At 58.4% G+C, this 13,609-nt stretch overlaps 1 protein-coding gene across 1 annotated transcript; it reads left to right on the top strand.

Annotated features, from left to right (window-relative positions):
* Positions 1–221: 221 nt before the first annotated feature.
* Positions 222–12,784, top strand: FBXO46 (F-box protein 46). Its single transcript, XM_063182741.1, is given in 10 exon segments — positions 222–557; positions 559–655; positions 718–755; positions 757–1,070; positions 1,128–1,758; positions 1,760–1,807; positions 1,809–1,868; positions 1,870–1,896; positions 1,898–2,091; positions 12,652–12,784. Coding segments are annotated over 10 exon segments (1,878 nt in total).
* Positions 12,785–13,609: the final 825 nt, after the last annotated feature.

Below are 13,609 nucleotides of genomic sequence, written 5' to 3'. Positions count from 1 at the left end.
AATGTCCCCAAACGTCCCCCCAGTGTCCCCGAGGATCACCCCAATGTCCCCAAACGCCCTCCCAACGTCCCCAAACATCCCCAACCGTCCCCCCAATGTCCCCAAACGCCCCCCCCAGTTTCCCCAGGTGTCCCCCCCAGTCACCCCCCCCGTCTCTCCGCAGGCCCGGGCGGGCCCCGGCGGCCCCGGTGGCGGCGCTGGCCCCGGCGGCGGCGGCGCGGATGGAGCCCCCCAACGCCTTCCCGCAGCTGCAGCTCTGGTGCCCGCGGCCCTTCGGCACCTTCTCGCAGAACAAGCCATGCCCGTCCCCCGCCGCCTGCCATCGCCGGTGCCACCCCCGGTGCCCCCCCGGTGCCCCCCGGGCTGCCGCCCCTCCGAGAACACGCCCCCGGAGCCCCCCCGAGCCCGGCCCCGCCGGTGCCGCCGGCGCCGCCACCACCGAGGACGGGCGGGTGCTGCTGGACACGTGGTACGTCATCAAACCGGGCAACACCAAGGAGAAGGTGGCGTTCTTCGTGGCGCACCAGTGCGGCGGCGCCGCCAGGCACCGCCGGCACCGCCGGCCGCGCCAGCACCATGAAGGTCAAGGGCAACTGGGGCAGCGACAGCTCCAAGGCCAAGCGGCGCCGGCGCTGCCACCACGAGCCCAAAAGGCGCCGCCGGCCCGCCCTGGGCGGCCGGGGACGCGCCCAAGGGTGACAACGGTGGCGGCACCAGCGGGGGACAGCGCGGACCTGCTGTCGGTGGCGGAGATAGGTGGCGCTGGTGGAGCGGCGCGCGGCGCTGGCCCTGCAGAGCCTGCCCCGCTCCTCCGCCTGCGACGCGCCGGCCCCGCTGGTGCTGCTGGAGGCGCCGGGCGGCCCCGAGTGCCGGCGCGTGGCGGCCGCCGTGGCGCAGTTCGAGTCCCAGAAATCCCAAAAACCAGCGCCGCGGGGAGCGCTGGCGGCGCCGCCAGACCCAACGGCGTGTGCCGGGGCGGCGCCGGAGGCGGCGGCGGCGGCGCCGGGACGGACGGGGGGCAGGCGGCGGCGCCACGGCTGCCAGCGGGCGGCGCGGCGGGGCCGGGCGAGGTGAGGATCGCCTTCCGCATCTCGAGCGGGAGGCGCGAGGCCGCGGCGGGCCGCCAGCGCGGAGCGGCAGAAGGACCAGATCACCTGCGACCTGTACCGGCTGGTGAGCCCGGCGCGGCTGCTGCTGGCCGCCAAGGGGGACAAGGACGGCGCCGACGAGGCGGCCGCGGCGGAACAGAGCGGGCGGCGGCGGCGGCGCCGAGGGGTCCGGCGGCGCCCGCGGGACCGCGCGTCCGGCTTCCACGTGGACGTGGTCGTGACGGGCGTGGTGGACCAGTGCGTGTTCTTCGGCAAGGACAGCGCCAAGCAGGTGACGGAGGAGACGGTCAGGCTGCCCGAGGAGCCGCCGCCGCCGGGACAGCTCTTCCTGCTGCCCGAGGAACCGGCGACGGCCGCGGCGGCGGCGTCGTCGTCATCACCGGGCAAGGACGGCGGCGCCGGCGACCCGGCGCTGTGCCGGCTGTACCGGCACGTGTCCCACGACTTCCTGGAGATCCGCTTCAAGATCCAGCGTCTGCTGGAGCCGCGGCAGTACATGCTGCTGCTGCCCGAGCACGTGATGGTGAAGATCTTCAGCTACCTGCCCACGCAGGCGCTGGCCGCCCTCAAGTGCTCCTGCCACTACTTCAAGTCCATCATCGAGACGTTCGGCGTGCGGGCGGCCGACTCGCGCTGGAACCGGGACCCGCCTCTACCGCGACGACCCGTGCAAGCAGTGCAAGAAGCGCTACGAGCGCGGGGGACGTGTCGCTGTGCCGCTGGCACCCCAAGCCCTACCACCACGACCTGCCCTACGGTCCGCTCGTACTGGATGTGCTGCCGCCGCAACCGACCGCGAGGCGCCGGGCTGCCGCACCGGCCTGCACGACAACAACTGGGTGCACCCGGCCGGCGGCTGGCGGCGGCGGCGGCGGCGCGCGCAGGGACGAGGGCAGGTGAGGGCGGCACGGACGACGGACGGACGGACGCGGCGGACACGGACGCGCGGACGGCTCGCGGGGCGGCAAAAGCGCCGCCGCGGGTGCGGATGGGGAAAAAAACGGAGAGGAACGGAAAGGGTCGAGTGTGGAAGTGTGGGATTGGGGGTGGTGCCAGCCGGGCCGGTGTCACCAGGGAGGTGACAATGTCCTCCAGGGTGGTGTCCTCATGGGATTAACCCAATGGCAATGTCCCCAGCTGGGCTGGTGTCACCAGGGAGGTGACAATGTCCTCCAGGGTGATGTCCCCATGGAGGACAATGGGATCAACCCAATGGCAATGTCCCCCAGCTGGGCTGGTGTCACCAGGGAGGTGACAATGTCCTCCAGGGTGGTGTCCCCATGGGATTAACCCAGTGCTGATGTCCCCAGCTGGGCTGGTGGCCCCTGAAAGGACAATGTCCCTGAGAAGGTGACATTGCTGTGCAGGAGAGTGTCCCCACGGAGGACAATGGGATCAGCCCAGTGGTGGTGTCACCAGATGGGGTGGTGGCACCAAGGAGGGTGACAATGTTCCTCAGAGGATGGTGTCCCCACGAAGGACAATGCCATCAACCCACTAGCAATGTCCCCAGCTGGGCTGGTGGCACTGGGGAGGGTGGCAATGTCCCTCAGAGGGTGACAATCCCCTCCAGGTTCACATTCACACAATGGGGACAATGGGGACAACCAGCCGGTGATGTCCCTCAGAGGGTGACAGTGTCCTCCAGAAGTGGTGTCCTCATGGAGGACAATGGGATCGACCCAGTGGTGATGTCCTAGATGGGGTGGTGGCACCAGAGAGGGTGACAGTGTCCTCCAGAGTGGTGTCCCCATGGAGGACAACGGGACCGACCCAGTGGTGACGTTACCAGGGAGGTGACAATCCCCTCAAGGTTCATGTCCCCATGGAGGACAATGGGGACAACCAGAGGCGATGTCCCTCGGAGGGTGCCAATCCCCTCCAGGATGGTGTCCCCATGGAGGACAACGGGGACAGCCCATGGCGGTGTCCCCAGCTGGGCTGGTGGCCCTAAGGACAGTGACAATGTCCTCCAGGTTGGTGTCGGCGCAGAGAGTAATGGGGACAGCCCGTGGCAATGTCCCTCTGTCCCCTCCGTGTCCCTCCCGTGTCCCTCCATGTCCCTCTGTCCCCTCCATGTCCCTCTGTCCCCTCCATGTCCCCCTGTCCCCCCCGTGTCCCCCTCTGTCCCCTCCCGTGTCCGTCTGTCCGTCCCTTTCCGCCCCACACGGGCGTGGCCTCCCCAATCCCCGCCCCCCTCCCCACAATCCCCGCCCCCCTCCCAATCCGCGCTCTCCTCGTCACCCCGCACCGCCCCTCCCCCTTTAATCCCCGCCCCTCCTCTCCCATTGGCCCCTTGAGGGCCCCGCCCCCATCGCTCCGAGGCCCCGCCCCCGCCATGCGCCATCTCCCGGCCGGGCCGCGCCGCCCTCGGGCCGCGGGTTCGAGTGCCGGCCCGGCCCCGGTGGCGCCGCCGGTACCGGAACCGGGCCCGGGCTGGCTCTGGGGGCTCTTCCCGCCGGGGGGAGTTACCGGGGATAACGGGGGGCATAACGGGGGGGTTACCGGGGGGGTTAAGGGGGGAGTTAAGGGGGGGGCGTGGCCAAGGATAATGAGGGGGATAACGGGGGGTTAATAGGGGGGATAATGGAGGGGATAACGGGGAGGTTAAGGGGGGGGGTTACCGGGGATAACGGGGGGCATATCGGGGGGGTTTGCCAGGGGGGTTAATGGGGGGGATAACGGGGAGGTTAAGGGGGGTTACCGGGGGTGGGTGGTAACGGGGGGTTGATGGGGGAGTTAAGGGGGGCGTGGCCAAGGATAATGAGGGGGATAACGGGGGGTTAATAGGGGGGATAATGGAGGGGATAAACGGGGAGGTTAAGGGGGGGTTACCGGGGATAACGGGGGGCATATCGGGGGGGGGTTAATGAGGGAGTTAAGGAGGGGTAATGGGGATAATGGGGGGGATAACGGGGGGGGGGTTACCGGGGGGAATAACGGGGGGATAACGGGGGAGTTAAGGGGGAATAATGGGGATAAACGGGGGGCATATCGGGGGGGGTTAATGGGGGGGATAACGGGGGGCTTAAGGGGGGGTTAATGAGGGGAGATAACGGGGGGGTTAATGAGGGGGTTAAGGGGAATTCCGGGGGGGTTAATGGGGGGGGATAATGGGGGTTAACGGGGGGGGGGGGGGTAACGAGGGGGTTAATGGGGGGGGGTAACGGGGGTTAATGGGGGGGATAGACGGGGGGGGTTCGGGGGGGGGGGTACTGGGGATAACGGGGGACACACCAGGGGGGTTAACGGGGAGAAAACGGGGGGGTTAATAGGGAGGATAACGGGGAGATAACAGGGGTGTCACCGGGGGGTTAATGGGGGCCTTAAGGGGGATTACCGCGGGAGATAACGAGGGGTTAACGGGACAACCGCCCCCCAAACTCTGCAGGACCCCCAAAACCACTCCAGGACCACCAAAAATCACTCTGGGACCCCCAAAACCATTCCGAGACCCCCCCCAAGAACTCCCCCAAACCCTTCGGGACCCCCCCAAAATCACTTCGGGTCCCCCCAAACCTGCTCCAGGACCCCCCAAAATCACTCCAGGACCCTCCGGGACCCCCAAAACCCTTCCAAAAATCACTCAGGAACCCCCAATACTGCTTCTGGACAGCCCAGGACCTCTCCAGGACCCCCAAATCCACTTTGGGACCCCCAAAAACCACCCTGACATCCCCAGATCCTGCCCGGGACCCCCCCCAGGACCCTCTGGGACCCCCAAAAATGCTGCAGGAGCCCCCAAAACCATTCTCGGACCACCCAAAATCCCCCCAGGACCCCCCAAAACCCCTCGGGGACACCCAGAACTGCTTTGGGACCCTCCCTATAACCACTCAAGGACCACCCAAAATCCCCCAAGATCCCCCAAAACCACCAGAGACCCCCCAAAATACCCCCAGTATCCCCAGACCCCTTTGGGACCCCCAAAAACGCCTCTGGGACCCCCCAAATTTCCCCCAGGACCCCCCAAAACGCCTCTGGGACCCCTTGGAGCGCCTCCTCCAGACCCTCCTGGCCCAGCTGGACCCCCCCCCAGACCCCTTTGGGACCCCCCCAAATCTCCCAGGACCCCCCAAAATAACTCCGGGACCCCCCAGACTCCTTTGGAACCCCCAAGACCCCTCCGGGACCCCCTAAACTCCCCAAAATCACTCCAGGATCAAAAAATCCCCCCGGGACCACTTGGACTGTGCCCTCCCGGCCCAGCTGGACCCCCCAGGACCCCCCCAGGAACCCCCAGACCCCTTTGAGACCCCCCAAAATCCCCTTCACGACCCCCCAAAACCCCTCTGGAACCCTCTAAAACAACACTGGGACCCCCAAAACTGCTTTGGGACGCCCCCAAAACCCCTTTGGGACCCCCCTAAATGCCCCCCAAAACCCCTTTGGGACCCCCCAAAATGCCCCCAAGACCCCCAAAATTCCTCTAGGACCCCCCAAAACTGCTTTGGGACTCCCCCATAAGCCCTCTGGGACCACCCCAAACACCGCCAGGACCCCTCAAAATCCCCCCAGGACCCCCCAAAACCCCTCTGGAACCCTCTAAAACCACTCTGGGGACACCCCCATAACCCTTCTGGGACCACCAAAACCCCTCCGGGTCCCCCCAGATTGCCCCCCACGGCCCCCCAAAACCCCTCTGGTACCCGCTAAAACAACACTGGGACCCCAAGACTGCTTTGGGACCCCCACCCCCCCCCAAAACCCCTCCAGGACCCCCCCAAAACCCCTTTGGGACCCCCCAAAATGCCCCCAAGACCCCCAAACCCCTTTGGGACCCCAGAAAATGCCCCCAAGACCCCCAAAATTCCCTCTAGGACCCCCCAAAACCTCTCGAGGACCCTCTAAAGCCACTCTGGAACCCCCAAAACTGCTTTAGGACCCCCCCAAAACTCCTCCAGGACCCCCCAAAATCCCCCCAGGATCCACCAAAATGCCCCTTTACGGCTCCGTTTACGACAGTCGCGCTTTACAGCCCAGTTTTACGACAGTCGCGCTTACGGCACCGTATACAACAGTCTCGCTTTACGGCACCTTTTACGACAGTCGCGCTTTTACACGGCACCTTTTACGACAGCCGCGCTTTACGGCACCTTTTACGACAGTCATGCTTTACGGCAGTACTTACGACAGTCGTGCTTTACGACCGTCTTTACGACAGTCGCGCTTTACGGCACCTTTTTACGACAGTCGCGCTTTACGGCAGCACTTACGACAGTCGCGCTTTACGGCCGCATTTGCGACAGTCGCGCTTTAACGGCACCTTTTACGACAGTCGCGCTTTACGGCACCTTTTACGACAGTCGCACTTTACGGCACCTTTTACGACAGTCGCGCTTTACGGCAGTATTTACGACAGTCGCGCTTTACGGCCGTATTTACGACAGTCGCGCTTTACGACACCTTTTACGACAGTCGCGCTTTACGGCCGTTTTACGACAGTCGCGCTTTACGGCCGCATTTACGACAGTCACGCTTTACGGCACCTTTTACGACAGTCGCGCTTTACGGCCGTGTTTACGACAGTCGCGCTTTACGGCACCTTTTACGACAGTCGCACTTTACGGCACCTTTTACGACAGTCGCGCTTTACGGCCGTATTTACGACAGTCGCGCTTTACGGCCGTATTTACGACAGTCGCGCTTTACGGCCGTATTACGACAGTCGCGCTTTACGGCCGCATTTACGACAGTCGCGCTTTACGGCACCTTTTACGACAGTCGCGCTTTACGGCCGTATTTACGACAGTCGCGCTTTACGGCCGTATTTACGACAGTCGCGCTTTACGGCCGTATTTACGACAGTCGCGCTTTACGGCACCTTTTACGACAGTCGCGCTTTACGGCCGTATTTACGACAGTCGCGCTTTACCGGCACCTTTTACGACAGTCCGCGCTTTACGGCCGTATTTACGACAGTCGGCGCTTTACGGCACCTTTTACGACAGTCGCGCTTTACGGCCGTATTTACGACAGTCGCGCTTTACGGCCGTATTTACGACAGTCGCGCTTTACGGCACCTTTTACGACAGTCGCGCTTTACGGTCCGTATTACGACAGTCGCGCTTTACGGCCGTATTTACGACAGTCGCGCTTTACGGCCGTATTTACGACAGTCGCGCTTTACGGCACCTTTTACGACAGTCGCGCTTTACGGCCGTATCTACGACAGTCGCGCTTTACGGCACCCTTTTACGACAGTCGCACTTCACGACACCTTTTACGACAGTCGCGCTTTACGGCACCTTTTACGACAGTCGCGCTTTACGGCCGTATTTACGACAGTCGCGCTTTACGGCACCTTTTACGACAGTCGCGCTTTACGGCACCTTTTACGACAGTCGCGCTTCTTACGGCACCTTTTACGACAGTCGCGCTTTACGGCCGTATTTACGACAGTCGCGCTTTACGGCACCTTTTACGACAGTCGCGCTTTACGGCACCTTTTACGACAGTCGCGCTTTACGGCCGTATTTACGACAGTCGCGCTTTACGGCCGTATTTACGACAGTCGCGCTTTACGGCGCCTTTTACGACAGTCGCGCTTTACGGCACCTTTTACGACAGTCGCGCTTTACGGCCGTATTTACGACAGTCGCGCTTTACGGCACCTTTTACGACAGTCGCGCTTTACGGCCGTATTTACGACAGTCGCGCTTTACGGCCGTATTTACGACAGTCGCGCTTTACGGCACCTTTTACGACAGTCGCGCTTTACGGCCGTATTTACGACAGTCGCGCTTTACGGCACCTTTTACGACAGTCGCGCTTTACGGCCGTATTTACGACAGTCGCGCTTTACGGCACCTTTTACGACAGTCGCGCTTTACGGCACCTTTTACGACAGTCGCGCTTTACGGCACCTTTTACGACAGTCGCGCTTTACGGCCGTATTTACGACAGTCGCGCTTTACGGCACCTTTTACGACAGTCGCGCTTTACGGCCGTATCTACGACAGTCGCGCTTTACGGCACCTTTTACGACAGTCGCACTTCACGACACCTTTTACGACAGTCGCGCTTTACGGCACCTTTTACGACAGTCGCGCTTTACGGCCGTATTTACGACAAGTCGCGCTTTACGGCCGTATTTACGACAGTTCGCGCTTTACGGCCGCATTTACGACAGTCGCGCTTTACGGCACCTTTTACGACAGTCGCGCTTTACGGCACCTTTTACGACAGTCGCGCTTTACGGCCGTATTTACGACAGTCGCGCTTTACGGCACCTTTTACGACAGTCGCGCTTTACGGCCGTATTTACGACAGTCGCGCTTTACGGCCGTATTTACGACAGTCGCGCTTTACGGCCGTATTTACGACAGTCGCGCTTTACGGCGCCTTTTACGACAGTCGCGCTTTACGGCCGTATTTACGGACAGTCGCGCTTTAACGGCACCTTTTACGACAGTCGCGCTTTACGGCCGTATTTACGACAGTCGCGCTTTACGGCCGTATTTACGACAGTCGCGCTTTACGGCGCCTTTTACGACAGTCGCGCTTTACGGCACCTTTTACGACAGTCGCGCTTTACGGCCGTATTTACGACAGTCGCCGCTTTACGACACCTTTTACGACAGTCGCGCTTTAACGGCCGTATTTACGACAGTCGCGCTTTACGACACCTTTTACGACAGTCGCGCTTTTACGGCACCTTTTACGACAGTCGCGCTTTACGGCACCTTTTACGACAGTCGCGCTTTACGGCCGTATTTACGACAGTCGCGCTTTACGGCCGTATTTACGACAGTCGCGCTTTACGGCGCCTTTTACGACAGTCGCGCTTTACGGCCGTATTTACGACAGTCGCGCTTTACGGCACCTTTTACGACAGTCGCGCTTTACGGCACCTTTTACGACAGTCGCGCTTTACGGCCGTATTTACGACAGTCGCGCTTTACGGCCGTATTTACGACAGTCGCGCTTTACGGCGCCTTTTACGACAGTCGCGCTTTACGGCCGTATTTACGACAGTCGCGCTTTACGGCACCTTTTACGACAGTCGCGCTTTACGGCCGTATTTACGACAGTCGCGCTTTACGGCCGTATTTACGACAGTCGCGCTTTACGGCCGTATTTACGACAGTCGCGCTTTAACGGCACCTTTTACGACAGTCGCGCTTTACGGCCGTATTTACGACAGTCGCGCTTTACGGCACCGTTTACGACAGTCGCGCTTACGGCCGTATTTACGACAGTCGCGCTTTACGGCACCTTTTACGACAGTCGCGCTTTACGGCACCTTTTACGACAGTCGCGCTTTACGGCCGTATTTACGACAGTCGCGCTTTACGGCCGTATTTACGACAGTCGCGCTTTACGGCGCCTTTTACGACAGTCGCGCTTATACGGCCGTATTTACGACAGTCGCGCTTTACGGCACCTTTTACGACAGTCGCGCTTTACGGCCGTATTTACGACAGTCGCGCTTTACGGCCGTATTTACGACAGTCGCGCTTTACGGCGCCTTTTACGACAGTCGCGCTTTACGGCCGTATTTACGACAGTCGCGCTTTACGGCACCTTTTACGACAGTCGCGCTTTACCGGCCGTATTTACGACAGTCGCGCTTTACGGCCGCATTTACGACAGTCGCGCTTTACGGCCGCATTTACGACAGTCGCGCTTTACGGCACCTTTTACGACAGTCGCGCTTTACGGCACCTTTTACGACAGTCGCGCTTTACGGCACCTTTTACGACAGTCGCGCTTTACGGCAGTCTTTACGACAGTCGCGCTTTACGGCACCTTTTACGACAGTCGCGCTTTACGGCACCTTTTACGACAGTCGCGCTTTACGCCGTATTTACGACAGTCGCGCTTTACGGCACCTTTTACGACAGTCGCGCTTTACGGCCGTATTTACGACAGTCGCGCTTTACGGCACCTTTTACGGACAGTCGCGCTTTACGGCACCTTTTACGACAGTCGCGCTTTACGGCCGTATTTACGACAGTCGCGCTTTACGGCCGTATTTACGACAGTCGCGCTTTACGGCCGTATTTACGACAGTCGCGCTTTACGGCACCTTTTACGACAGTCGCGCTTTACGGCCGTATTTACGACAGTCGCGCTTTACGGCACCTTTTACGACAGTCGCGCTTTACGGCACCTTTTACGACAGTCGCGCTTTACGGCCGTATTTACGACAGTCGCGCTTTAACGGCGCCTTTTACGACAGTCGCGCTTTACGGCCGTATTTACGACAGTCGCGCTTTACGGCACCTTTTACGACAGTCGCGCTTTACGGCCGTATTTACGACAGTCGCGCTTTACGGCCGTATTTACGACAGTCGCGCTTTACGGCCGTATTTACGACAGTCGCGCTTTACGGCACCTTTACGACAGTCGCGCTTTACGGCCGTATTTACGACAGGTCGCGCTTTACGGCCGTATTTACGACAGTCGCGCTTTACGGCCGTATTTACGACAGTCGCGCTTTACGGCACCTTTTTTGCCAGGTTTTTCTCACCCATCTTGGGGTTTTTCCTGGTTTTTTTCTTGCTTATCTTGGTTTTTTTTTCTGAGGTTTTTTCTGCTTTTTTCTTGCTTTTCTTGGGGTTTTTTTCTGTTGGTTTTTTTTTTTTTTTGCCTTGGTTTTTTCTGGTCCATCTTGGGGTTTCTTTTGGGGATTTGTCTTGCCCATCTTGGTTTTTTTTTTTCTGGGTCTTCTGTGGGTGTTTTCTGGGTTTTTACTTGCCCATCTTGGGGGTTTTTTCTGTGATTTTTCTGGGTTTTTTGTTGATTTTTTCTTGCCCATCTTGGGGGTTTTTTCTGGGTTTTTCTTGCCCATCTTGGGGTTTTTTAGGTTTTTTCTCTGGGTTTGGTCTTCCCCGTCTTGAGGTTTTGTTCTGGGATTGTTCTGGGTGTTTTCTTGATTTTTTCTTGCCCATCTTGAGTTTTTTTTCTGAGTTTTCGTGGGGGGCTTTTTGTTGCCCATCTTGGGGTTTTTACTGGGTTTTTTGGGGTCTTTTCTAGCCTATCTTGGGGTATTTCTCTGGGTTTTTACTCGACCAGGACCAAAGAAAAAAAAAAAAACAGCGGGGGTGGGGCGGGGGGGATGGCAGCTGGGGATTTTTTATTCTAAATTTAACAATGAGTTGCAAAACCTGAAAAGCAGAAGCCATATACACAAAGTTAAATCCAGTCAGCATGCGCTCACACACGCAGAGACGAGCAGACACAGACAGACACAGGCAGGTGCTCTCAACACACTCTTCCCACTTTACACGCTCGCTGCGGCCTTTGGCTGACACGCTGAAGTCTGTGCTTTGACACATCTTCTGGCTACCGCTCCTTGACGTAAATGGCAGATCCTGGGGAAATCAGCAGCCTCGGCGACTAAAGATATGAATAGTCTAAGGCTCCTTGGGACCTCTAGTTACGGTTATCTACATGATAAATAAAAATAAAAAAGGAATAAAAGCCTCCTAGGCAGTGTTAGGGTTAAATGCATGCCAGGCTCATCCTTCTCTGGGATACTTTGGTCCTACGGCACAGAAAGAAGTGCCCTGAAATGGAGTTTTAAACCCTTAAAATGCTGAAAAAGGCAGAGCTTCCTTCCAGGGAACCCCTTAAAAAGAGGAAATGGAGCAGTTACCTCTACTGAAACCAATACAATGGCAAATAAATAGCTTCTGCCCTTTAATTTACTCTCCTTAAGTATTGGGAAAAGAGGGGCTTTCCACACTTTAAATCTCTCCAGTGATGAAAAAAGAAGGATTTTTCCCTTAGTTCAAACCCTTAGGATGGAGGGATAGCTGGGCTTCTCCTCAATTTGGGCCTCAGGACAACAAAAAGGGGGCAGCTACGCTTAATCACACCCATAAGAAACATTGTCAAGGTTTTCCCTTCTTTTTTAAACTGCCAAATAATACAGAATGGGGACTCACTGTCAATTAACACCTCTAACAGCATAGAAAAGGCAGGGATTCTTTCAAGTGAGACCATTAAAATTGCAGGGGAAGCAGAGTCCCTCCCAGTTTGAACACAAAAAGTAATGGAAAAGGAAGCTTTTTCCCTTTATTCTAAGCCCTTTTTTCTCCTAATAACCCTTCTCCTTTCTGGGAGTGCTCTGGAGGGTCTGGGGCTTTTGGAGAGGGACTGACACAGTAAAAGGGGAAAGGTGCAAGCCCTCTCCTGGAACCCCACACGCTGCCTGGCCTGCTCAGGTGCTGCCCCTTGGCAAAAGGGCTCTTCCCTTGGCGTTTTCTCAAAGTGATGCTCTGTGCCCAGGTGGGTCTGGCTGCTCCTAGTCCGTGCTGGATGCTCCAACCATAGTTCCTGGAGAGACACTTGGATACCCCTGTTAGCCCCTCTGGCCTAGCAGCTCCCTGTGCAGCTGTGCCCGGGTAACCCTCTGAAAGCAGCTGGTCACACGGGGCGCTGCTAGACCTTGGACTGGGGGTGGAGGTGAAGAAAGGTCCTGTGAGGAGCTCCTTCCCCTACACAGCCCTTCGTCTGCCCCTTAAACCATGGGGTGCCAGACTTTCCTTTCGAAGGAAATTAACAGCCTTTCCTCTCTGTGTGCCCATGGCAGAAACTGCGATTCGGCCTCCAAAACTGCAGAGAACAATTTCTCACAGCCCGCAGCTGCCAACACCAAGAACTCCGGCTGCCCTCGGAGAGCCACGTGCCTCCCGTGCACCGACGTTGACGCGCAGCAGGGGTGAGTTGGTTTCACAGGGAAGAGGGCCGGCAGGATTTCTCCAGGAGCAATGCATCGGTGCTTTGTCTGTCAGTGGCTAGTGAAATAAACAGGGCCAGGAGACTTCTTCTCCTGTGTAATGCCTGTATTAAAAAGTGATCAGCTCAGGATTGGGCGGCTCGACGGGTCTGCAGCGTCCGTCGTCTCCCAGGGCGACTCAGAGGAGGAGGATATGCGCAGCTCTGTCCACCAGGGGCAGAGCTGGGGATCAGATCCTCTTGGAGCCTTTTTCGGGGTCTCCTGATCCCATAAGATGGTGTCAGATGTTATTTTTCCCTCTCAGTCGGCCTGGTCTCAGCTCCGGGGTCAACTCCCACGGTCAGGGCGGAGAGGGTCCGAAGGTGTTCCGCGTCTCTGCAGGCTCAGCACTCGGTTCCTCACGTCCAGACATCACTCTAGTCTCTCAACTCTTAGGTGGCTCGTTGTTTTTGGGGTTTCTCCATGAGTTTGGAGATGGGGGTCTCACAAAGCATTCTGGTCTTGCGAGTCACTTTGCATAACCCCCACCCCACCTTCTCAGGTGTCTTCACTATTCTGGAAAAGGTACAACTTAGCTTCGGGCAAGGTCCCCACCCAGGAGAAGAGCCATTACCTCGCCCCAGCCAGGGCTTTTACTAATACAAAAACAACCATTAACGACAACGACCCGTGATTACAATAACAAAACACACAGAACTTGGGCAGGGCCAGTGGTCTGGCTGCCTTTTTGAAACTTTTTCTCATAAAAAAATATTAACGAGTTTTTGTTCATAACAGTCCCCCCTCTTTTTCTTTGATCGAGCTTAAACTC

This window comes from Melospiza melodia, unplaced genomic scaffold, assembly GCF_035770615.1.
Source record: "Melospiza melodia melodia isolate bMelMel2 unplaced genomic scaffold, bMelMel2.pri scaffold_306, whole genome shotgun sequence".
NCBI classification, from domain to species: domain Eukaryota; kingdom Metazoa; phylum Chordata; class Aves; order Passeriformes; family Passerellidae; genus Melospiza; species Melospiza melodia.
This window is presented reverse-complemented; position numbering and strand designations above follow the sequence as displayed.